The 27,882-nt window shown below is 32.3% G+C and overlaps 1 protein-coding gene and 1 long non-coding RNA gene across 4 annotated transcripts in view; one reads left to right on the forward strand and one right to left on the reverse strand.

The window, feature by feature from the left end:
* Positions 1–6,370, forward strand: part of LOC109173336 — a 22,965-nt gene extending 16,595 nt beyond the window's left edge. Inside the window, exons 4-12 of one of the 3 annotated variants that reach the window (XM_019322575.1) lie at positions 1,591–1,735; positions 1,840–1,884; positions 2,764–2,814; positions 3,082–3,132; positions 3,907–4,217; positions 4,303–4,426; positions 4,509–4,808; positions 4,903–5,004; positions 5,806–6,370. In XM_019322575.1, the coding sequence (XP_019178120.1) occupies positions 1,652–1,735; positions 1,840–1,884; positions 2,764–2,814; positions 3,082–3,132; positions 3,907–4,217; positions 4,303–4,426; positions 4,509–4,808; positions 4,903–5,004; positions 5,806–6,009 (1,272 nt within the window). In that variant the 5' untranslated portion in view covers positions 1,591–1,651 and the 3' untranslated portion in view covers positions 6,010–6,370. The remainder of the gene's footprint in view (positions 1–1,590; positions 1,736–1,839; positions 1,885–2,763; positions 2,815–3,081; positions 3,133–3,906; positions 4,218–4,302; positions 4,427–4,508; positions 4,809–4,902; positions 5,005–5,805) is intronic. The other 2 variants (XM_019322577.1, XM_019322576.1) reach the window with 2 other exon arrangements.
* On the reverse strand, positions 5,450–27,882 carry LOC109173337. The gene is made up of 3 exons (XR_002052880.1): positions 27,806–27,882; positions 17,758–17,761; positions 5,450–5,460 (listed from the first exon to the last, which is right to left on the reverse strand). It is a non-coding gene; the product is annotated as an uncharacterized LOC109173337 (long non-coding RNA).

Here is a 27,882-nt window from a genome sequence, read left to right on the forward strand (position 1 = left end):
CATAACCAATGTCTGATTGATTTGGCAAATGGTCCTTTAATGGAGGTTAGCATGTACACTGGGTATGTTGTTAACGGTTTCAAGTTTCAAACCAAAGTGCAATGTTTTAGAAAGTCAACTTCGAACTATGGTGTGTCAATTAAGGGAACAAGTTTGGCACAACTTGAATCATACTTTTTTGGCACATTACAAGAGGTCGTTGAGGTTGAGTACCCTAATATTCCAATTAAAAAGGTTGTCTTATTTAAGTGTGAGTGGTTTGACCCAACACCTAATATTGGGGTACGATTCAATTCTGAACATGGTATCACTGAGGTGCAATGCAATAGAAGGTATAACAAGTTTGATCCGTTTATCATTGCAGAAAGTGCATCTCAAGTTTGTTACATTCCATACCCACGAGGTATAAAGGAGAAAGTAAATTGGTTGGTGGTATTGAATGTGCGTCCTAGAGGAACTATCGACAAAGCTTATAGTAATAGTGAAACTTATCAGCAAGTTGACATGTCTTTGAAGAGATATGGTGAAGTTTCAACTCAAGAAGAAATGACAAACTTAGTACACGAACCGTTACAAATAGATGAAGTGCAATTACCCCCGGTTAGACAAGAACGGTTAGAAGAAGATAGTGAAGGGTTTGAAGAAGAATATAGTGAAGAAGAGAATGAGCAATTTGAGGATGAAGAGGAAAGGTTTAAAGAAGAATATAGTGAAGAAGAGGATGAGCACTTTGAGGATGAAGATGGTGGATATTCTGATAGATGAAAAAAGTGAATAATAATAACTAATGTGTAAGTGTGTAAATAAATAAAATAGAATAATAATAATAATTATTATTATTTAATATAAATAAAAGGCATGTTGGCTACTTGGCTATATAAGGTAATAAGGGAAGATATTAATTTTCAAATTTGAGAAATGAATCCTCTCCGCATCCCTAAATTCCCTTGCCAGAGTTGCGCTAAATCCTCTTCGCACCCCTAAATCATCTCCGCATCTGAAGTTACAAAATCACTATCTTCAAGCCAAAGCTACGGATCATCCTCAAGCTAAAGCTATGGAGACGCCATCCTCAACTGAGTCGCACCTCAACCGAGTCATCAACGGAGTCATTTCAAGCTAAAGCTGGGGAGTCCCACATCTTCATCCGCATCTCAACCAAAATGTAATTGCATCTCAAATTTTCAATGCTATATACTAAGTGTACTAAATTAAGTCTCTGTTTAGGGTTTATGAGTAGATATTAAGAAATATACATTGTTGTTTTTCTATTTTTGTTTTATACAGAGTCTCTGTTTAGGGTTTCTGAGTGAGAAAATAAACATTGTGGTATATTTTCAGTCCTACAGTCCTCCATTTACCTTTGAGTTCAAATTCCATTGTGTTTTATATTTTTATATATTAGTGCTTCTGTAAGCTTTCTTATATCTTCCAATGTGTGAGCTGCACTTAGTGTTATCATCAACATTTATCAGCTGCATGATATATTGGTGCATTATTCTCATCAAATAAAGTGTTTTAGTTGTTATGATCATAATGCAGTCTATGTTAAATAAGTAGCTATGTTGATTCTCTGTTAGACACCTACAGTTGTCAGGGGTTCATATTGTTTGGAATCTAGACCTCAAGACTTGAGGTTGCATCTAGTACAATGGCAAAACATGGAAAATTTTCAATTGATGCTAAGGCTCGTACTAAAACAAAACATATGAGAAGAAGAAAGAAGATATCTAAGGTATTATTGTCTCTTAGTTATTTGTTGTTTAAGTTATTGTGAATATTTAACCTTGTTACTAATGAATAGAGTTGGCAGTTAATTAATAGAGATCTTCTATGCAGGGGAGAAAATGTGAAGCTCAAGGTTTGGAACATCAAGATTTTGAGGTATGTTTGTTTTGACATTTTTGTGGCATTGACATCTTTTTGCATTCCAAATAATCGTTAGTGGACTGAACTTTTCATTTTTGCTCAGTTTTAACTATGCAAATTTGCATGAAGCATTGATCATCTGAAGAAGCTTGCTTTGTGTGTGCATTCCCTTCTGGTTGTTCATAGAAAATTCACGATTCTTGGTAAATGATACATAGTTGTTTCATTTCATAGTAATAATACTGCAATAATTAAGGTTTAATATGGTGTTCATTAAAATAATCAAATGGCCCAATTTTTGTTTTCTATTCAACTAATTATGAGAGCATCATATCATATCATATGGTAGAATTATATATATGTTGTTCTGAAAGAGGTGAGTTGAAAGGTGTGAAAGTATTTACTGCAACATTATATATCTGAGTCCCAAAGCCAAAAGCCAAGAAGAAGCCACATAGGTGCTCGTGATCACAGTCTGTCCCCCATATTTTTTAGGTTGTTTTCCTTCTCCCACCACACCTTCTTCTTCTGCGTTTATTCCCTGTTTGTATCTTTCTCACACCCTCCCCCCACTGTACTGTACTTCTCATATTCCCCGTCAAACCCTTTTAACAAACAAACAAATACAAACGGATTTTTTTCCTTTTTTTATCTCTCTCTCTCTCTCTCTCTCTCTCTCTCTCTCTCTCTCTCTCTCTCTTGTGCCCAATTTCCACAAAGAAAATTTAGCCTGGCAGATGTTGACTTTTATACATACATTTTTGTGGCATTGACATCTTTTTGCATTCCAAATAATCGTTAGTGGACTGAACTTTTCATTTTTGCTCAGTTTTAACTATGCAAATTTGCATGTTAACGTGTGTTGTTAACATTGATTACGTGTCTCTATTGCAGCTATTGAGAAATTCTGCAACTGCATCTGCTTCAAAAGAACAAAATGTTAAGGTAAGTTGGCTATGGGAGCTTTAATAGAGGACTTAAATAAATAGTGGCTTTCACATCTGAGTTTCTAGTGACAGAATTTCAGTTCATTTTAAAATCGCAAAAGAAACTTCCTCTATAATTTATATCATCTTTCCCTGTAAAGTAGACTTTATTTTTGGAGGAAAATGCAGAATTAAATTATACAATTTATATCGTCTTTTAGATGTGAATGCTCTTAACTGCTTGTTAACGTGTGTTGTTAACATTGATTACGTGTCTCTATTGCAGCTATTGAGAAATTCTGCAACTGCATCTGCTTCAAAAGAACAAAATGTTAAGGTAAGTTGGCTATGGGAGCTTTAATAGAGGACTTAAATAAATAGTGGCTTTCACATCTGAGTTTCTAGTGATAGAATTTCAGTTCATTTTAAAATCACAAAAGAAACTTCCTCTATAATTTATATCATCTTTCCCTGTAAAGTAGACTTTATTTTTGGAGGAAAATGCAGAATTAAATTATATAATTTATATCGTCTTTTAGATGCGAATGCTCTTAACTGCTTAGAATGGTGTGAGGTCAGTGATGTATTCTTTGTCCATGCATAACATAAATTATATATGCTGCAGCTATACGTTTAGAACATGTTTCTTCATATATTTATTTCAGAACTGGTTGATCTTTTAGAGTGGTATTGTATTTATTATTGCTTTTGTCTGGTTATATTTTTCTAAATATCTTCTTGATAAATGGTCTGTCTTTGCACATGATTTTCTTACTTATGATGCAATTATCTGCAAACAACTGCGTTTCCTGAATGAGAATTCACTGATGATTTTTGCTGAAGGAGTGGATTGTTTTCAGCTTTTGGTAGTTTAGTAAACAGCTCAGTGCGCTTTCTTGTTTTGGAGTTCAATATTTGTTGTCTTGTTGAATGCCTAAACTTCTCAAGTCAGTTTCCTTGTGTGTATTCATGTTCTATTTTCCAAGTTGAATTCAAGAGTTAAATTCTGTAAAGTAGACTTTATTTTTGGAGGAAAATGCAGAATTAATTTCAACTGACTTTGTTTTATTTGTGAACATAATATGCCTATAAAACTTTTAAATTTTTATAGCAGCATGATAGGACCCTGATGTCTCAGCATAACAATAAACGCAAGGGTAAAGGAATTGCTCTTCCACAATCTGAAGAACTCATATTGCAACCTCCATCAATGACTATTTTAGAAGAAGATCATATGCAAATACAAATGATTCCTACGCCACCGAACATTGTGCGACGAGAGTTACATGATACTGATTCAGAGCGTACAATATCAACTGGTCCAAGCACAAGTAATAGCTATATGGCAGGAGGACCATCAAGGAGCAGTTCTGAACTAAGCAGTCGCAATAAGACCTTTATTCATCCTATTGGCAATACAACGTAAGTAGTTTTGAGTGCCTGGTGTTTTAGTACTTTCAAAATATCATTTGTTTTTATTTGTTTCTAAATTTGTAATGCATTGCAGATTCGAACCTAGCAGTGTGCACACAAATATTATGCCTTGCATTAATCGGATATTCCCAGAGGCAGTTAATACTTTTAAAACTGCTCCTCAACATCTTAAGGATGTTTGGTTTAATGAATTCAAGGTAAAGCATTATACATTATACATTTGTGATAATATTTGAAAAAAAAAAAAAAAAGCTGCTAAAAGGCTATTTTTTGTTTCAGAAACGACATGAATGGGATCCTAATGATGAGGATACTGTTCGGATGATATTTGAGAAAAAGGCTGCTAAATTGCTTGCTGACGCGTTAAGTGATGTGCGCACAAGATTGGCATCAGGAAATGGAGTACCAGGATGGATATCTGATCCTGTATTGGCCCAATACCATGTCATATGGAACAGCAATGAATTCAAGAAGATAAGTGAGAAGAATAAGCGTAATAGGAACTCAGATTGTGGAGGAATAGGTCCATCATTACACACTGCAGGTTCTATCCCTATCACCGAACATAGAAGAAGACTAGTAAGTTATATACAATCAATTGATACCTATTTTTGAATAGAAAGAAAATTTATATTGAATTTTATTAAGTATTATTTCTACTATTGTTGAATAGAAAGAAAAGCTTGGAAAGGAGCCTACTTATACAGAACTATTCAATGCTACACACACACTTAAACGAGGAGGATATGTATGCCGAAAAGCGCAGAAAGTAATTGTAAGATTCCCTATTCAATGTTGCTTTAATATAGAACTATTCAATTATTAGTTGAATAAGATAACTCAGAGTGTTTTGCTATGAGTTTTTGTTTTGCTATGAGTTTCTGTTGAGAAAGATTGCATCCTCAGCTGTTATGGTTTTTGGCTGATGTGTCTAGGGTAGTGTATTGCATCCTCAGATGTTATGGTTTTCTGCTTGATATTCAACATTTCTTTTTAATCTCCCAAGTGTTTTCATTATATTGTTGTGGCCTTTGTACTTAACTTTAACCCTGGATATATATGTCAAAGAAACGCCTTCCCAGGCTGAAATAGCTAATACTTATTTGCATGGATCACAATTGCTAGCATGCTTTCTGTTTGTTAATTTTATTAGAGTTGACTTGATATAAACTAAAAACTTATAATGTAATTCAATTCGCTGATTATCCTTCAATTCAACTCCCTTCATGCACTTTATTGGCTCTTCTAGTTTAATGATGAAAACATGTAATCCAGGCCAGCAAATATACAAACATCCAGTACACCAAGCTTTGATAGTCCATTTCTTTTGCATGTTCAATTATTGACAATATAATTGGTAAGCAGCAGAAAAAGGGAAGAAAAGGCGAAAATCACAACTGCTAGCATGCATAAATGCCTCATATTATCTCCTATCTATTTGCACGATCAAATACCAATACCTTACCATCTACACTGTATACCATCTACATTGTTTGAGTATAGTTGCTTACCATTTAGTTATGAGTTTCTGTTTGAGCATAGTTGCTTACCAATTTAGGCTCTTTTTTTTCCTCAGGAAACAGTGACTGAATTGAAGCAAAAACAACCTGAAATGATGGAAACAACAGTGTGGTTAAAGGCCACTGGTGGCGTGAGGAAAGGGGGGGTCCGTTTCAGGATTTGGGTCGGATACCCAACATTACTTCCCGGAGGCTATGATACACCGGAAATCAAAGATCGGGCCATCAACTTCACATGCATCTTGCGAGGCTCGAATTAAGCAATTAGAATATCAAAATCAAGTAATGCATCAAAAGCAAAAGGATATGGAAGAGCAATACCGTAGTATATGTGAGACTGTCAAAAATATGGAATCAGCATTTGCCAACTTTAGTGCACATCTTAGTAGTCCTAACTTGGATGGTATTCGCAGTGACGATGATACACAGCCCCCCTCCGATCAGTCCGAGGATAATACACTATCCCCCACTCTAATCAAGATTAGATAGTGTAGTATTTGAATGTTTTTAACATGTATTTTGGGTGGTGAAACAATTGCTACAACCTTTTTTTTTTTTAAAGCACAATTGCTACAACCTTATTTAGCATGTTTAGCTAATATTTTGACAAATGTATTTTTGATGGTGAAACAATTGCTACACCTTGATTTAAATGAATGACTAATGTTTGATTTCCCTATATTGTTAATTGTATTGTAGAATTTAATATTGCAGTGCTGAAATTTGAATTTCAATTATAATAGGTCAAATTCATTTGATATTTGCAGAATTTTAATTTTTTTTTTTTGTTAGTAAATATTACCGACCACCCTAGTGCTCGACAATACAAATTTTATTTTTTTCTTTGTAAATCTTACCGACCACTGGTGGATAGTAATTCTGACCAATTACCGACCACCAGTGATAGGAAATATGCTCTCTTTATCCGACAACCATTAGTTCCGACGTCTTAAAAAAGAAGTTGGTATTTTCGACCACCCTGACTAGTTGTCGATAATAGCTAGGGCTTTTTTTCCGAATCCATAAAGTGGTCGCTAAGTTGGTCGGAAACAGCATTTCCGACCGGAAATGCCCCTTTTCCGACCACTTTTTGGCGGTCGGAAAAATGCAGATTTCCAACAGTGATATTGCGACTTATGTTGTGGAACCGTGTCCACCTTGAAAGGTGGACACGATTCCAAAATTGTTCATAATTATGAATATATAGTTTAAAAATTATGAATATATAGTTTTATAATTATGAACTAGTATTTCACCCGTGCGATGCACGGATTAAAAATTATAAATATTATTGTTATGTTATTAACAATTCATAAGTCTTTTTCAATTTTAAGTATGAATATGTTTTGTAAATATTATTCATTTGAAAAGATTTTATATGTTAAGTACTTATATTTTCTAGTTAAATAGTTCAATATATATTATAATTGCAACATATATATATATATATATATATATATATATATATATATATATATATATATATTATAAGTGCTACATGTAAGACCCAATATTCTGTAAGAAATGACTACTCTTATCATCATTATTACAAAAAAAATCCAAATATTACAGCCGGCGGAATTGTTGTAGGATGCAACTTTATCTTCCCGTAAGTACAACAAAGTAAATACTTTAGTTTTGAAGTACACATAATTTTGTTGATTCTTTCTTCCATCCAAAACAAAGCACCACAGTGCTCACATGAATATATTGGAACACCAAAGTCCAAATATGTACCTAATTAACAACCACTTCATCACCAATATTAACAATCGAACGTGCAAACTCCTTAATCTCTTGTATTTCAACCTCTTATGGTAATCATCTCAGACAAAGATTCTTTGTTAGCCAGTTATATCCCATATATATTTTTAACCATATAAATATATAAAGCATTGCATATTTATTTATGTTTAATCAAATATATTTAATTCTATATATTTACCTTACTTTTATATATATATATATATATATATATATATATATATATATATATATATATATATATATATATATATATAAACAAATAAATTTATTATATAAATAAATAAAGCCCTAAAAAAATAAAATAATTAATTTATTAGAATTCTCTAAAAACGCTTCCTCATCCGTCATTGCTCGCATCTCTCTCTCTCTCTTTGAAACGCTGAATTCATCCTCATCATTCATCTGTCGTCTATCTCTCTCTCTCTCTCTCTCTCTCTCTCTCTCTCTCTCTCTCTCTTTGCATTTCAACAAAATTCATCTATACTCTTGTTGTAGTACAGATCTGGAAAGCATACATTTCTAAAGCTTAGCTAGAAACGAAGATCAAGCATCCAAGAAACCTGGAGTTAAGTAGTTCTTCCTCTCTTCCTCTCTTCCTCTGTAAAATTAACTACTTAATTCATCTTTTTCTTCTTTAATCTATGAATTTTTTTATAATCTGTACTAACTTCTCGAATATAAAGCTTAAAATTTCATAACTGTGTTTGTCGAATCAAGTTCACGGAGCTGAAATTGTAAATGTTTTACTTAAGTTCATTTTTAATAAGCTTAGTATTAATAATATAATATTAATAGTGACATTGATCTTATATCACTATTAATCATTTGTTAAAATTTTGTATGTTAATAACACTAAATTTTGAACTTTAGTAATTAAAGATATATTTTTCTTGCAAGGTATATTTTTAAACCTGGAAATAGTAGCAGTTTCTTTCAATTTCTAGCTTCAATCTTGCAGTTAAGGTAACTTTCATACTATATGTTTAAAAAAATCGTTTCTAGTATAGAAATTGCCACAAATTTTACGAATATACGAAACCCTAACTCTATATTATTATTATTATTATTATTATTATTATTATTATTATTATTATTATTATTATTATTATTATTATTATTATTATTATTATTATTATTATTATTATTATTATTATTATTATTATTATTATTATTATTATTATTATTATTATTATTATTATTATTATTATTATTGTTCTTATTATTATTGTTATTATTATTGTTATTATTATTGTTATTATTGTTGTTATTATTGTTGTTATTGTTGTTGTTATTGTTGTTGTTATTGTTGTTGTTATTGTTGTTGTTGTTGTTGTTGTTGTTGTTGTTGTTGTTGTTGTTGTTATTGTTATTGTTATTGTTATTGTTATTATTATTATTATTATTATTATTATTATTATTATTATTATTATTATCCTATCATGCGTCCCTCTCTATATGTTTACATATAGAGAGAATCCATCCCTCTCCAAACTTTATTGACTTGATGAGCAAGGAACTCTACTGTTTCCCGGTCAATCTTTCTAGACCCGTATCTTTTCCACAAATAAACAAAAAACACATTTGTTTACGCTAAAAGCAAGATGAATTAAAGCCAGAAAAACTATGACGCAGAAAGAACGATGTCGCATAAGATATACACGAAATGATAGTAGAAGAAGAAATCTACCTAAGCGGTGTTGTTGTAGACATAGATGGTGGTTGTTCTCTCCAAGAAGTTAGAAGAGAATTGCGGAATATATAATATGTAATAATAATTGATTGCTAATTTTACGAAAATATATATGGTTAATTAATAAAATTAATTATTTTACTAAAATAACTTCTAGTAAAATACTACACGTATTACTCTACTTTATACCATCCTAATATGCATATATGGTAAATATGCAATATAATATATGCTATGCACAGATTTATAGTAACCTAATTTATATTTAATTAAGGTAATTAGCTATACACTACTACCTAATCATTACCTAATAATAACCTAATATATATTATTCACGCAGAATTTTCTATACACGGATATGAATAATATATAATATATAATATATAATTTCTATAATTGATTAAATTAGGATATTACATAAATGCCTCTAAGTTTTGGGGGGAAAATTTGAGAAGGAGGATTTTATTTTTATATATATATAGATTATTAATTTCCGTTCCAATTTTCCTTTTCTATTGTTTGAGCAGGAAAATGATGTAGGAAGACTTTGTTTTTATATATAATATAAAAATTAAAAAAAACAATATGCGACGTCGGTTAAGTATAAATAACCGACTTCATACGTTAATTTTAAAAAATTTTAAAAATATACGACGTCGTATCATTTATTTACAAGTAATTAAAACGTTTGCATTATCAACGTCGACGAAAAACCGACGTTAAAAGTGCCAAAAAATAGACGTTAAAAGTGTTATTTGTAGTAGTGACTTCCTTGCAAGTTAGAAGAAATTTTGTGCTACGTGTTCTACCACCTTTGTTGACCAGGTACATCTTTCTCTTCATCGCTTGCTAGTTGTTCCCCTTCCCTTAAGTGGTCATTTGGTCCGGCCATAGCACCTTGAGGCCCCTTCCAAGATTGACCGACCAGTCATTAAATAATTCGACTGCTCGATCATCCTTTCTCAGCTACTAGCAATTCAATTTTTACGAGCCATAAATGTGCTATTTATCACCGTAATTAGCAGCTCAATAAGCGGAGTGATGCACTGATCAATTGTTATGCCATGGACCAGAGTCTACCTTGGATAGTTATGCTGTGCATCCGTATGCACCATGCATGGTGCATACGGATGCCAAAACGACGTCGTTTTATTAAAAAACGTGCGTTTTCCCTTTAAAAAAAATCCAGGTTCGATTCCCAGCAACAACATTATATTGTTCATTCATTCTGGAATTTTAGTTCATAGATTATGGAATTATAGTTCATTGATTATGGAATTATAGTTCATCGATTATGGAATTGTAGTTCATCGATTCTGAAATTTTAGTTTATAGATTATGGAATTTTAGTTCATAGATTAGATTATGGAATTATAGTTCATCGATTATGGAATTTTAGTTCATATGTTGTTGCTGGGAATTGAACCTGATTTTTTTTAAGGGGAGACGCGCTTTTTATTAAAACGACGTCGTTTTTGCATCCGTATGCACCATGCATGATGCATACGGATATACAGCATAATTTGCAGTCTACCTTGCAAGGAAGATCCAGGTCCAAAACGGCGTAGTTTTGCTTCAAAACGACGCCGTCCGAATTTAAAACAAAAAATTGTTTCCTTCCTTTCCGTTTGTCTTCAAAATTCGTTTCTCTATATTCACAATTTTTTAATTCTATATTCACAATTATAGAACTGAATATTCACAATTTTAGATCTCAATATTCACGATTTTAGAACTCAATATTCACAATTGCAGAACTCTATATTCACAATTATAGAACTCTATATTCACAATTACAGAACTCTATATTCAACATTATAACACAATTTTTAATCTATATTCACAATTTTTGAAGTCTATATATATATATATATATATATATATATATATATATATATATATATATATATATATATATATATATATATATTCACAATTTTTGAACTCTATATTCACACAAAAATAATAATAATAATAATAATCAGTGGTTGAGGAAACGGTTCACTAATGGCACCGATATTCCAAACACGCAAAATTGCATCGTTTTGGACCTGGGGGACCCATCCAAGGTGGACCCGGGTCACAACATAATTTGCCGTGCACCGATCACGCCTCACACTTTACGTTAATTACTAGTAACGTCTCTTCAAAAGTATCACATGTTTTCTCATAAGTATTACACTTTCTTTCAGGAGTAAAATCAATTAATTTATCCATTATTACTATCACACCTTTTGTCATAAGTAAATGTGTGTTATAATTGTTCAACCCCTATATTACATTTTGATTTAAAAATATTACATTTTTCTTCAAATATATTATACTTTCGCTTATAAGTAACAAACAATCTAATCCTGATTAGTATTAAATTTTCCAACAAAAATATTATATTTTCATTGACTCGATCTGTTTCACAGATAAAGATCTATGACTCTGCGAGACAGTCTTATAGGAGACTAAGTCAAAGAAAAAGTGGATAGTCACACAAAGTCAAAAATGTGCTCCATGTTGCAACTAAATTATAGATTTCTGCTTAGTTTGTAACACAAAGCATATAGGAAAGGTAAATCACGCTAAAAAAATACCTTGTGCAACTTGAGTCTATTAATAATATTATGTTTTATTTGATTGGAATGGTGGGTGGCTACATTTTGTGTTTAGTTTTAATTTTTAAAACTTGAATAGATTTTTTTTTTTATTAGGGCTGCACATTATTTTATATATCATTTTACTAAGATTATCGTATAAAGAAAAAATGGATAGGCAACGGAAATTGAAAAATGCGCTCCTCTTTGTAACTATAAATTGAAGACTTTTTCTTAGTCAGTTATATATTGCGCTATCATTCTGTTAGCCACTTTTTAGCGTCTTTTACTCTTTGGCTCTGCACTTCCTACATAACTGCAGTCTGCAGTTCTGCAAGAAATAAACTTGGGAATTCATTCATTCTCTGAATGTGATCTCGAATTCAATAGCTAATGGTATGTTGTTTTGAATTTCATCTGGAAGTTCGATCTCCTTTTCTTTCTTTCTGTATCTCAGAGGTGAGGTGAAGTGACAAATGGCGGATAATGTGGGTGCAATTGTCGAATCTTTCGGACAACACAACAAAGAATTAGAGAAACTTTTGGCAACTACGGGAGGTAATGCTATTGTGGGAGGTGTGTGAGGCGGCCTTAATGTGAAACGTGTGGGATGCCTTAATGTGAAGGGTGTGGGAGGTAACCTTAATGCGAAAGGTGTGAGAGGTGATGTTAATGTTAAAGGTGTGGGAGGTACTGTTAATGTACAAGGTGTGGGAGGTGATGTTAATATAGAAGGTGTGGAAGGTAATGTTAATGTGAAAGGTGTACAAGGTAATGTTAATGTGAAATTTGTGAAAGGTAATGTTAATGTGGAAGGAGTGAATGGTCATATTAATGTGAAAGGTGTGAAAGGTAATGTTACTGGAGATGCACAACAGTCCAATGAAGCTGAAGAGTGACGATAATAATGTACAAGAGGATTGACTTTTCAAGATTTGAGAATTACGCCATATTGTTTTTGGTTCTTGCTAGATTTCAATTTTTGCTTTATGCCATATTTTGTTTCATGTGCCTTGCCCACATACGAATCAAAATTTAAGAACTGAAATTTTGCCAACTTCTCAAAAGCCAAATTTGAGTCATTCTCAAATTACCATATGGAGCTGAATCCGTGTTTATATATTTTCTCAAAAAGATATTTTGGGGGCCTAATATCCTACAGTGTGTGTTGCATTCTATATCTAATATATACATGCCTCTCCCCTAAAAGGAAGGAGAAACATTATTGTGAAAACCACATTTACACCACTCATAATTCATGGGAGGGCAATATATGGAACGTTATGCTGTGGAACCGTGTCCACCTTGCAAGATGGACATGATTTTATATCCATAATTATAAAGCTATATATTCATAATTTTTTAACTTTATATTCATAATTATTGAACTTTATTTCACAATTACATAACTCTATGTTCATAATAATAAAACTATATATTCATAATTTTAGAACTTCATATTCACAATTATTGAATCTCTATATTCATAATTACAGAACTATATGTTTATAATTATGTTCACAACTCTATATCATTCCTTCTATATATTAAAGCCATATAGCCATGGTCCTGCCCATTTAAAGTGACATCGTTTAGGCCATTAAAAATACTGCGCTCAAATACTCTTAATTACCTTTATATTTTAACTAATTGTGTTTGTATTAGAATTAAATACTTAATCTATTATCAGCCACCTTTTTTGTTTTCCAAAATTGTGGGAAGTTGTTCCACATAATAACACTTTTCAAATAAATTCAAATCTCTTTAAGCAATACATATCAATACATATATATTAATTCAGATCTCTTTGAAGCCTTTCTACGTGGGCGTTTCATCTTCCGAGGCACACCCATTTGTTCTATCCCTTTTAGAACTCCATCTATACCTAATCCTTTTATAAATACTACGGTACAACATCAACGCAAGTCACATTCTTCTTTTTCTTCATTTACTTTCATCTTTCAGCAACCAGTACGATGAAATTTCATTGTGTGCATAGATATGAAATCTGAGATAGAAGAGGTAGAGGTAAAGTGTCTCTTCCATGAAAAAGATGTATGCATTTAAATACATTATTCAACCATCTGAGCACTACCGTTTTACGTTTTTTTTTTCAACACAATATATGATTTATTTCCTTTTTAATATTGCAGGGAAATTTTGTTCATGCTCATGTTTCAAGGGAACATTTAGAGGCCTTCTAGGCTTATTCATTTTGAATTATTGTATTAGTTTTTGTTTTTGTTTTTTGTTTTTCTTTTTCAGGAAACAAGCAACCTAGCAGGGTAACATGTACCAGTGAATATGTTGAAGACTATTCTTATCTTTCAATAAGAATAATGACAATTAATGGTATTAAGGAACCAAGTTGCAGGAACAAAATGCAATGAGCCAGAGAACGTCATTTTCCCTTTTAATACATGTTATGTTGTTAGCTAATGTATTTTGAAAACTTCTTTATTCCAAAAATGTTTTTTTGTAGTCATAATATAAATAAATAGAAACAGTACTTTTTTACTCCACAAACTACAGGCTTTAAAAATCTCTTCGAAAAAAGCAGATGTTTGGATTTATTTTTTGAAAAAAGGAAATGGACACTTAGAAATGCATATAAGCCACAGAAAGAATAGGCTAAAAATTAAGTCACTTAACTTCTAGATTATTAGAAGGCCAGCATCAGACTATTTTGGTCATCATCTACCTATTCTATATTTTAAAAACATGTATATTGTGCATTAAACTGCTCCACTCCCATGGGGAACAAGGTTTGGAAAATTAACATTTAATTTTGAGCTGCATTAAAAAAAAAAAAAAAAAAAAAGGACATCAGACAATTTTGATCCCTAAATCTTAAAAACATGTTAGTAGAACAGTATGCCAAAAGGACTTTTTAATATCCACATAGCATTATAGGCACATTTGAATATAATTATGGCAGCACACATTATTTTTTCTAAAGCTCAAAGAGACATTGCAGATTTAAGTATTAAATGCAGAAAATCCTAGGTAAATATAATTTTGTATATTTTTTAATAGACTCAAGTTTTGTATATTTTTTAATAGACTCAAGTTGTACAACTGAGATTGGAGCATTTGAAATATTATAAACCCTAAATATGACAGAAAATTATTGTATAACAAATAGAAAATAGGGTAAGATGGTTAGAAAGATACTTATCTTTGTTAGCGATCACAAATGTACACAATTGGTCCATAGAAATAACAAATTTGCCGCCGGTACCAAGTAATTTCACTTCATTATCTGGAAATTAAGGAAAAATAGACCACACATCATTGTTAAATTCCCAGATCTGTTGAGACATGCATGTTCCCAACTTAAAAACAAAGAAAAAATCCTAGTTCTACAAAAATCAAAACTATATAATTAAAATAATTTAGAAGTGTTTTAGACATATTTTAGAGTTTAGGATTAAGCTACTAATTATATGCATTCCTTCAACGAATAATACCACACATAAATCCTAACCTTTAAATCATTTTAGTGTTCCGATTATTTCAGAAATTTAGAAAAAAGAAGACGAAATTGCTGAAGTTTAGTATAATACGGAGTATATCATAGACATACTTCCTAGAAAAAAATACATCATTGCTTGAATTGAAGCATGTGCTCCGATATATATCTCAACTAAAAGCTTAAGCTGATAGTTGGATTGCACATTAATGGCTATATGCTCAACACGCCCCACGCTCCTTCACGCACGTGAGGGGCGTGGAAACATACTTCCTAGAAAAAAATACATCATTGCTTGAATTGAAGCATGTGCTCCGATATATATCTCATGACCTTTGGTCTGGCTCTAATACCAAATTGAAGCATGTGCTCCATCTCAACTAAAAGCTTAAACTGATAGTTGGATTGCACATTAATGGCTATATGCTCAACAGCTTGGAAGTGTGGAAAACAACGATACTTCGTAGTGAAATGTCCATATCAAACATGCATGTTTCAAAAACTCAGCTCTAAAAAAATCAAAAATTAAACCCAATTTTGGAGATTAAACTAAGTGAGATGATGATGATGATAATACAGCAAAAAAAAAAAGGCCAATCGCAAGATTCAGAAGAAGGTGGTGGAAAGTTCTTCATCTTCATTTGATGAAGATACTTCTTCTAATTCCGAGGAATAATTAAAGGCTGGTTGATTAAAATATCTCTGTATGTTTGAAAGTACCATTTACTTTTGTATGCTTTTATTGACATAAATTTAATTTTCTGTAATTAGATTCTTATAAAAATCATTGTTCTTATTTTTTTTATTTTTTATTTTTTGTTTTTAGTGTATGGATTATTTGTTCCGTTCAATGTTTAAAAAAAAATATTTTATGGGTTGTTAGAAACCCACTCTTAAAACTATAGTTGCACCTAAGAAATCAATTTGACAAATCTAAAATCTTGTGTGTTATGCACGAAGGATTTTATTTTTTATTAATAACATATATTATGATATGATTAATATTATTAAAGTAAGAAATTTATATATGATAGATTACTAAATATAATTTTGGTAACATTTATTTAAAATTTAATGAAATAAAAATATAATCCTCATATTTAGTTTTCCTCCCAAACTTTTGTTAATATAAAGTTATTTTGTCACTAACATTTTTTTCCAACTTCATTTAGTTATTTGACTATTCTTGTCATTTTAGGACTTTCTAGATTGAGAGGTGATTGAAAGTACTATTGGAACTTTGGAGCTTAACAAGCAATGTGATGCTAAGGATGGTACATCTTTAACTAATTGACTAATTGATATGTATTTAAAAAAAATAACTGACTAAGAATAAAAATTGCACATAAATTAAGTCAAATGAAAAAGGAAATGAATGTTAATAATTGACTGAAAATCCAAATTAACTGAAATAAAAAAGGAAATGGTCAAACTGTCCAAACAATAATATATGTAAATTGGAAAAGGAATCTGTTTTTAATATTTGACTGGAAATATTAAAAAAATAATTTATTATTAATAATTAACTAATTGATATGAATTTAAAAAAAAATAATTGATTGAAAATATAAATAACACAGAAATTAGGCCAATTGAGAAAAGAAATTAATATTAATAATTGACTAAAATTTTAAAATGATCAACATATTAACTATTTTGAAAAGGAAACGGATTAATTATAATATAGATAAATTGGAAAAGGCATATATTATTAATAATAATTGACTGAAAATAAAAAAAAATGTTATTAATAATTAACTAATTAGTATACATTAAAAAGGAATAATTGATTGATAATAAAAATGGCACAAAAATTAAGCCAATTGAAAAAGGAAACTAATATTAATACTTGATTACAAATTAAAAATATCCTAAATTGACTCTCATGGAAAAAGAAATGCCAGAGTCCCAGACCATCCAAACAATATAGTATAGATAAATTGGAAAAGACATTCGTTATTAATAATTGATGACCATAAATATTTTTTTAAAAATCTGTTATTAGTAATTAACTAATTGATATATAGTAACAAAAAAATAATTGATTGAGATCAATATTTGATACGAAAATTAGGTCAATTAAAAAAGGAAATAAATAATATCTTTTTTTGAAAGGGGAAATAAATAATAATAGACTAAAAATTAAAATGAGCAAACTATTTTGAGAAAACTTTACACATAGAATATTGGTACTACATTATTGCATGACTATGTTAATTATATGTCAATTAAACATGTAATGAATATTAATAAATGACTGAAAATTAAAAATGATCCCTTAACTATTTCAAAAAAGAAACGGATTAACTATAGTACAGGTAAATTGGAAAAGGAATCTATTATTAATAATTGACTAGAAATATTTTAAAAAATGTTATTAATAATTAACTAATTTATATGTATTTAAAAAATGGAGAAGTGTCAAATAGGCGCATCTACTACTGCCAAGTGTTCAATTCTACCATGAACTAAATTAAAGTCTAATTAACTACACTTACCTGCTAACTTTGTTCAATTGGCATTTTGTGCAGGTAATTGATTTTTTTTTTCAAGTTGCTAACAAGTTACCAAATAATTTAAAATTTAAAAAGAGGGGGGGGGGGGGGGGGGGGGGGGGGTTCAACCACCTGCTGTCCTCGCTGGACAGCTGGTGGCTGAAATCCTTTTTTTTTAAAAAATAATAATTTTAAATTATTTTTACTACGTTATTCAATGACTATGTTAATTATATGACCATTGAAAAATGAAATAAATATTAATAATTGACTAAAAATTAAAAATGATCCACCATTAACTATTTCAAAAATGAAACGGATTAACAATAGTATAAGTAAATTGGAAAATGTATTTGTTATTAATAATGACTGGAAATATAGTATAAACTAATTCATATGTATTAAAACAAATATTTGACTGAGAATAAAATATAAAATGATCACGAACTTGCTGATTTTCTACCATTATATACTTTTAATTTTTTTCTGTTATTTCTCAACTTTCTCTTTATTGTTTACTAATGGAGTCAAATTTGGTCACTACCTCTGATCTATCTCCCAGAACAATGAAAAGTTTTATAAGGCTTTGGTTGATGCGTTGTTATTTGTCCAAAGAATATCAACACATAGTCGTCAACCACCATGCACTGGTTTCATGACTCCAAGGTACATATTTGCATTTTTACATTTTTCAAACAACAATGTATTTTAATGATGTTAAATTAATATCAATTAATATTAATATTTATGTTGTATGTTGTATGTTAGAAAGTCACACTTCAATATATTCTAATTGACTGAAAATACAAAAGAATAATTGGCTTAAAATGAATATGATATTACTAATTGATTGAAAATATAATACGATCACTAATTGAGTGATATTCTACCATTATATATTTTCACCCGAGTCACCCGTCCGGATGGACTGAAGGTGTTAACTCTAGACGAGGATGGACAAGATTGTGTTGCCACTACAAATGGCGTCTACAAAGAGGTTTCAATAATGTGTAAATATAATCGGTGATATTATGTTTTTTTAATGGTAAATTTGTTATATATATAGATAAAAAATATATTTTCCATACAAATAATTAGGATATCAATTCATTCTTATAACTGAATTGCTAGAGAACGGACACATTTGCCTAATTTATAAAAATATTGAACAATGGTAAATAAAATCTCCAAAATTACAACACCGCATGCGTACATCTACACATTAGCTATTAATTTGAGCAATTATTTGCTCAAATTCAAGCATTGATAACATAAAAACACATAAACGATCCAAACCATACATTCAATTGCACTATATAATATTTGATGTTCTAATTTAAATAATTATATATCGATCTAAATATTAATAAGATATTATAACAAATTCATTCCGTGCATCGCACGGGCGCAAATACTAGTTTACTAAAAAAAAAAGATACCTAATTGACCTTGAAAAGAAAACAGAAATTACTTATTAATACTAGAAAAGGAAATGTAAATTATTAATTGATTGCAAATAAAAAATGATCCTTACACCGGGTCTGTAGGACTGAACTTGGGCTTGCCTCCCCCTGCACACTACTCAAGAGATTCAAAAATCACATTCTCTCTCTAAGGTTTTTCCAAGAATGGTGGATCACCATCATCGTTCCCGGTCCCCGCACAAGAGAGGGTCCTGGTCATTGTCGCCGTTAACATTTCCTTTCGTCTATATTCTCTCTTGGTTTTCGTTCCAATTTCTGAGTTTCCCACCTGTATGCGTATGCTTATTAGCGTGTTTTCTCTGTGTAGGAATTTCAAAATTGAAACTGTGCCACAACATTGGACAAAGCTCATGTATCCAACTTGGGGGTGGAGTTTCAAACAACGATATTTATAGATACCCCCGAAACGGACACCCGGCCCGGAAGATAAAGCCAGGCGGTCAGTTGTGAACATGATACAACACTTAGCAAAAAGGGCAACACCCGCGATTCCCGAAAGAGTACAGGGGGGTCGTAACCAGACGATTCTCATCAATCGACCACCAAGAAACACGACTGCCGGCCCAGATAAAGGCCAGTTGGTTTAAGCAAAGCAGGTAGATGTGACATCCGGTGTGTCCCCGACCGAATGCCTTACATCATTTGGGCAGGCGACCAGGCTCCGCAGGCAGTGCGTTCCAGGATGGGAACCATTTAGAAAGTCAGTCGGGCTACTAGGCTATGCGGTCGGGACATCTTCGCCCGGACACGGCGACCCCTCGGAGAATCCTCCTCAGCATCCAGGACACTCCCTGACCGATTACTCCCTAGCAAGGTTGCAAAACACGTTAGGCGCTGATTTTTTAATTTTTATTTTTTTAATTAAAAAAATTAAAAATCATCAAAATTCAATAATAAAACATAAGATTTCCATATTTATTTCTTACAAACTATTTACGTAAGTGGTTTTATGATGCGGCCCAACATAATGAAGATCCATCAAGAGTACCAATTGGGCCAATCACAATGCCTAAGTCCAAATGATGCGGCTCAACATAATGAAGATCCATTAAGAGTACAAATTTGGCCAATCACAAGATCCAAGGCCCAAATCAGCTTTATTATTTGTGTTCATCATTATTTTAAATTGTTTAGAATTAAAGAGAAAACACTAGTTAGTATTTAGAAAGGATTCTTTAAACCCCTTTCTAAATAGGACTCTATTTACTTGTTTTCTAGAGTAGGTTTAGGACTCTTTTTCCTATTGTATTTAGGATGCTGCCCCTATACCTATAAATAGGGCACATCCATATCAGTTATAAGGAGGCTTTAATTCAATAAAATTCTTAAGTTTTTCTTTACACTTGTGTAAGAAACCTTATGGCTAATTGTGGACTCAATTAGTGGCTAGTCGTGGACTCGACTAGAAAATTGATTCGTGGACTCGAATCAAACTTACTTTCTTCAACCTTAGATTTAGGTTCGTGGACTCGTTCTTGAATCGAAGGAAACTAGATCCGACTCTAGTTGATTGAAGATTGCATCATCGAGGTACTTGAAGCTACACGGGATTCTTCCAAGTCTTTGAGGATTCGAGACAAAGGGTTTCTCGTGAGGTTTAAGGTATTTTGATCCATCTCTATCTTTGCATTGAGAGCATTCTTGGGACAATATTCCATCTTTATTTGAACCTTGGACTAGGTTCATATCAATTTGGTATTCAGAGCCTAGGTTTATCTCATTATCGTTAGAAATTTGTTTTCTTTGGTTTCCTAGGTTTATCTCATTCTTATCTTACATACTACTTTTTTTTTCGTGTCTTTTTCATTAAAAAAAAAAACCCCAAAAAAAAATTTCTTTTGCATTCTTGATTGTGTTCTTGAATCTTGATACATGTTTTCCAGTTTCTTGAAAAACAATCCCGAAAGTGTTTTTCCTTTTTCCCGTCTAATATCAACGAGACCTCACACCTCCTAAGCACCATATTACCACATATTCTGTCAAAAAAACAAATCCATCTCACCCTTACCTATATCCAAAGCGCATTTACGCGCAATCACGTCTCAATCACACCCTGTCCAGATTTTCGCGAGCTGTGACCAGTTTCAAATAATTACCTATATCTCGAGATCCACTGGTTAGTTTTATCTGATATTTGGATATGTTTTAGATCTCTTCTGGGGTGTTCTTTTGATATATTATACACTATCTAATTCCTTCTGGTTAGTGAGATATTGATCTTTAAAGTCAGGGCAGCGTTTCTGTTTTTCTGGGTGATTCTTGAAATTCTTGATTCTGTTTTGAAGGGGTTGTGTGGATCCTCTTGGTCCGATTTTTTTTTTTGATATTTACAGTAGTTATTTGGAGGTTACTTATCAAAAAAATAAAAAAAAATTAATAAAGTTGAAAAAAAAAAGAGAAAGCAAAAGAAGAAGAAGGTTGGGGAAAGAATAAGGTTGGTAGGAGAATCTTGGAGGGAAAAGGAAGGGGAAAAGTATAAGGTTGGAAGGAGTTCTTGATATATTCCTATTTGGTTGTGGTACACTTGAACCCCTCTTACATTCTGTTGATATTGGTCTTGCGTATCTTTCTGCCATACTTCCTTCTTTGGTTTCCTTTTTCTTTCAAATCTTATTTAGTTTCTTTGTTCGTATTGTCCTTTTTCTTTGCTTCTTGCTCTCAATTTTATTACCTATCTCGCGATACACCCTTACTCTCAACGGCTTGTGAAGTCTTCCAAGGTACGTTTTCTTGAACTTTGAGGTTGAATCCATATCAACTTGAGTACCGGACTAGAATTTTCCTTTTTGGAAAAAGGCTTGTGAGAGTATCTGCCACCTTGACCGATACACGAGTGGAGTGTGTGTAGTGCACCCCCAGAGCCATATAATCCACCTCTTACCTGCGAGCCAACTTTTTGGTTTCACTAACGTGAATACTCACATATCTTCTTGTTTTTAGATTTTGTTTCACATCTACAGATGGCTGAAGAGGTTCCAAACACACGTAAGAGATTGGAGCAGAAAATAGATGCTCTAGCCTTTGCCATGGAAGGTTTAAGCACTCGAATGACTAATCTAGAGCAACACCCTAAGCGAGTGCAACTGCCACTCTATACTAGGGGAAACATTCATGGAAAGGGATGCATTATTGTTATCAATTCGGATTGTTGTATGAATTTAGCAAGTGCAGCCATGGTGGACTACCTTAAGTTACCTCTTATCAATCACCCCCAACCATACAATCTTATTGATTCAGGGGATGTGAGAGTGACTAAACAAGTTTTTATTCCTTTTTGTATTGGCAAGTATTATGATGAGGTTCTATGTGATATTGTGCCAATGCGTACTGCACATGTTTCACTTGGAAGGTCATGGCAACATGACAGACATTTTTATTATAATGCACTCAACAACACGTGCAATGTCACCTATAATAGATTTATACATGTGCTTAAGCCTCTACTTCCAAAACAAGTAGAAGAAATTCAACTGAGATCGAAGCAAGCTCTCAAACCAGCCTTGAAGAAAGAAGAAATCAAAGAGAGCAAACTGGAACCTCCACGTTTAGAATTGGAGTCACCACTCCAGTCCTCTAACTTATATTGTAGCCAAACAAAGGAACCACTATCAGTGGTACAGTGGAAAGAACCGGCCAGAGCTATCAAAGTGCAGCCTTGCTTGCTAACAAAAAAGGATAATAAGCAAGAGAAAAGAAGGGGAGTAACTATTTACTCACTTTTATTTCAAAAGCATGCATTAAAACTCTCTAGATTTGTTTGCAATGTTTCTATTAATGACCTACTTACTAGATGTGTTAGAAATTTGTTTGCCTCCATACATCCAAGATTCCTTAATTTTGATTTTACTAAAACTTTATTTGATAGAGATAAGGAATCACTTGGAAGTTATAAGGCACATTTGAAAACTTCGTATGGCAAATACTACTTGCACAAGGGGTTTTCGTTCAAAGTCAATGGGATTGGCACATTTTTCTTTATTTTGGGCAATGATTTAATTTTTGATTCACATAAGGGACATTTTGATTTTCCAAAGGACATTTTGATTTTCCAAAGAGTGATGATGTTTTGCATGGATATTTTCATTGGCCAAAGAAGAAAAAAGATGCAGAATCTTATGTTCAGATTTGTGCTACTTACCACCATAATACATCTAAATCATTACTTGATATTTCCATGAATTTTCTGTTTGATTTTACCTTAAGCACTAGGAGGAAATATTTTGTGCTTGTTGACAATTCAAACAAGAAGCCTAAATTTAATATATCTCATTTTGTTGAATTATTACCATCCAGAATGTTTAAATTCCATGTTGTGTCATTAGACTTAATTGCCTTACTTGTTGATTGTAGGATGATGATTGGAACGACTTGTGTCAAGCATCCCAAAGAAAAGTTCCATGAGCGTGATAAAACAGAAAGTGAGCTTGCTAATTTGTCTTTCATTGAAGATTTGGATTCGAGGACGAATCCTTTTCAAGAAGGGGAGAATAATAAGAACCAGTTCACATGTAATCCAATAAGCATCTATATTGGGCTCATCACAAGGACCATAACTACATCCTTAAAGAATAGTTGGTGGAAGAAACAAGAAGGCCCAATAATAATTCCATTCGATAGAGGAAAGTATTATAGTGGCCCATTTCAAGTGATATCATGGATCGAAGACAATGCTTACAAGATTCGAGGTCGAATCATTTTCAAGAAGGGGAGGATGATGCGGTATAACATAATGAAGATCCATCAAGAGTACCAATTGGGCCAATCACAAGGCCTAAGTCCAAATGATGCGGCCCAACATAATGAAGATCCATTAAGAGTACAAATTGGGCCAATCACAAGATCCAAGGCTCAAATCAGCTTTATTATTTGTGTTCATCATTATTTTAAATTGTTTGGAATTAAAGAGAAAACACTAGTTAGTATTTAAAAAAGATTCTTTAAACCTCTTTCTAAATAGGACTCTATTTACTTGTTTTCTAGAGTAGGTTTAGGACTCTTTTTCCTATTGTATTTAGGATGCTGCCCCTATACCTATAAATAGGGCACATCCATATCAGTTTTAAGGAGGCTTTAATTCAATAAAATTCTTAAGTTTTTATTTACACTTGTGTAAGAAACCTTATGGCTAATTGTGGACTCAATTAGTGGCTAGTCGTGGACTCGACTAGCAAATTGATTCGTGGACTCGAATCAAACTTACTTTCTTCAACCTTAGATTTAGGTTCGTGGACTCGTTCTTGAATCGAAGGAAACTAGATCCGACTCTAGTTGATTGAAGATTGCATCATCGAGGTACTTGAAGCTACACGGGATTCTTCCAAGTCTTTGAGGATTCGAGACAAAGGGTTTCTCGTGAGGTTTAAGGTATTTTGATCCATCTCTATCTTTGCATTGAGAGCATTCTTGGGACAATATTCCATCTTTATTTGAACCTTGGACTAGGTTCATATCATTTTAAAATTGTTCAAAAGATGGTTTAAGCCATATAAGCACATAAAAAACTAAAATTAAGAGCTAAAGAAACATTTTTTGAGAAATTAATGGGCCAAAACGGGCAATTTGAAAAAAATACGCAATTACATTGGATAGATCTCGAAAAAATACGCAATTTGAAAACAAAATTTGTCCAAAACGGACAACCGAGTCAAAAGTTATGCCTCGACAAAGTTTCTACCCTAAACTTTTAAAAAAATGGCCGAGTCGGCCGGCTAGGCGGCCGCCTAGACCGCTGTGACAACCCAAAATTTAATTTTATAAATCCAATTTTAAGAAATTCCAAAATATCACTCCCTTAAAAAAAATGAAATAAATTGGTGTTTGAATAAATTATTTTGAGTTACATTTTAAATTAATTCAACACCGAAACTTATTTTAATTCCAAAATCCTAAATTTCAGGTACTTCGTGTACCAAGTTTTAAACTGAGAAACCAATCTGAGTGAGACCGGGAGAAACCTGAACCAAGTGTTTGTTTAGAAATCATTTTTTGGAAAAATCTATTTTGATCCCCAAACTATTTAAAGCTATCCTTATAGTCTTGGTCCATGAAGCATGGTGGACCACTAACCATTCAAAAGCTTCATCCTGATTCATCTTTTAGCAAGCCACTTTACCTTTTTGCCCTCCACCAATCATGAGGGATCATTCTAGGGTTTTGTGCCTCTATAAATAAGAACTCTATCAAACCATTTGCCTTGCTTAGTTTATCTTAATTTGGTTTTAGAACTGTAATTAAGTTTAAGAAAAGTGGGGTGTTACAGATACCTAGGCGGCATCCTTAGCTCCTCATATGTATAAGAGCGTTGTCCCACCTCAAGCTTCCCTTTGATAGCTTCTATGATGTAGTCATTTAGTTGCTCCACGAGAATCGTGCCCCGGAGATTGGAACACTCTTTTCAGCAGGTGGTGGGTGGGATACTACTTCCTCCATCCTTGCAGCAGACCTATCGCCATGGGTTGGTAACTCCACATCATCCTCTTCCACTTGAGTTTGAGGCTGCTTCCCAGAAGCTCAACTCGTTTCGTCGTTCCTCACGCTCTCTACTTTTTCAACTAGATCATCTATCCTCTTTTCTTGGTTATTAAGGAGTGCAGTTACCTCCTCAAGAGCTTTGTTGATGTTTGCTAGTTGTTCCTCCACCGAAGCTGTATTCGTTGCCATAGCAGGCATGGCTGTGTAGACGCGAGTCCATTCCGGTGTTGTTTTCCATAAAGGTGACGACTGGGTATTGGAGATGAGCTTCCACTGCTAGTAGTTCCTGTTGAAGGAATAAGAGACTGACTTTCGCTTCCAGTAGCTTTATTTGAGGGAGTAGAGCTCTTGCTACCAACAGTCCCGGTTGTAGAAAATGGACCTCTATCATAAGTAGTTCTTTCCTTGAAGTGGTGGAGTTGTTTTTGATCCTTCGGATGATATTACGCACCATGCTCTGAGTTTCAGCCACTTGCACTCCCATGTTCCTCGCTCGACTCCGAGTGATTGCACCTTGCATCTCGCGACTATCATCGGAACTGGCCACGAACGATGCATTGGAGCGGGTAGCTTGAGCGTAAGTCATCTTGGACGTGGAAATTCTTGATACCATTTAGATCATTGTGAAGAGATGTCCCACTGGGCGTGCCAAAATCTATAAACAGGAAAATATGAACAATATATATATATATATATATATATATATATATATATATATATATATATATATATATATATATATATATATATATATATATATTCAAATTTCAAAATTGCGATGGTACAAGATCTCTATCAAAATCCTCTGATTCTCCATTTAGTTTACTTGACTTAAAACTTTGGCTACAGGGCCTCTGAATGCAGTTTGTTCTTCAAAGAAGGCTTTGTTGCTTGATCTTCGTTGAATGGCCTCCAGTCTTTAATTGGCTTGATCTTTAGTCCATTTGACTTAGTTTGATCTTCAATCATTTAGCTTGGCTTGATCTTCAATCCAGAGCTTCTCTTCAATTCTTCAAGTGTGTTCTTTGGAATGAATGAAGAGTTCTATTTATAAGGAAGAATATGGAAGACTTCCACTAGAACACCAACTCTTCAATATTATCCTTCAATATTTAAGACTCTTCAATATTATCCTCATATTATCAATTAATATTTAAGATAATATGAATATTTGTCAACAATGTATCTAGCCACCATTGCATCTAGGATCATAATCTTATCATATATTCAAATAACTAATTAATTTAAATATATGAATATCTTATCACATATTCAAATTAAATAATTAATTTAAATATATGAATATCTTATCACATATTCAAATTAATTAATTAATTTAAATATTTTCTTCTTGGGCATCAATCCATCTTTATAATCTGAGTTCACTATTCTTCAATTTATATTTAATTCGGGCAATTAGGTCAATTTAATTGGATAATTTAATCAATCCAAATAAATCAATAATTAGTCCAATTTCATCAAACGAAGGCCAAAACATATGAACCAGCCCATTTGTTGACTTCAATTTTTCTGTGTCTGTAATAATAATAATAATAATAATAATAATAATAATAATTATTATTATTATTATTATTACAAATAATATGTTCATTTTCTGTAAAATAAACCAAACAGAAAAAAATACAATTTTCTAAATTTGAGCCAAACATAAAACAATAATTTGCTGACATTCAGCCAAATACCAAAAATTTAAAATATTTTTTCAGAAAATATTTTTCAAATTTCTAAACGGACCATAAAAGAAACGACACCATTTTAGACGATGGTCTAGTGGTCCACCATATAAAGATGAAGATTAAAACCACATGCCTAAAAATTCAATTGTTATATAGTGGACCATGGTCCACACATCGTTGTGTAGACCATGATCGTCGAATGAAACTGTGGTAGAATTAAAATGGTACTTTAGTGTTACTATAATGGAACTAGTGTGTGTGAAAAATGAAACTAAAAATAGAGCACATTATTGTCAAATGAACATGTAGTATAATTATTGCTATAATGAAACTAGTGTACGTGAAAAATAAAACTAAAATCTAAAGTCATACAATAACATACATTGTCAAATGACCTTAATGGCCCGTTTGATTCACGGAATAGGCCTGGAATGTCATAGCATTCCCAGTAATAGGTCTATTCTTTTGTTTG

Source organism: Ipomoea nil, unplaced genomic scaffold (assembly GCF_001879475.1).
Source record: "Ipomoea nil cultivar Tokyo-kokei standard unplaced genomic scaffold, Asagao_1.1 scaffold0480, whole genome shotgun sequence".
NCBI lineage: Eukaryota > Viridiplantae > Streptophyta > Magnoliopsida > Solanales > Convolvulaceae > Ipomoea > Ipomoea nil.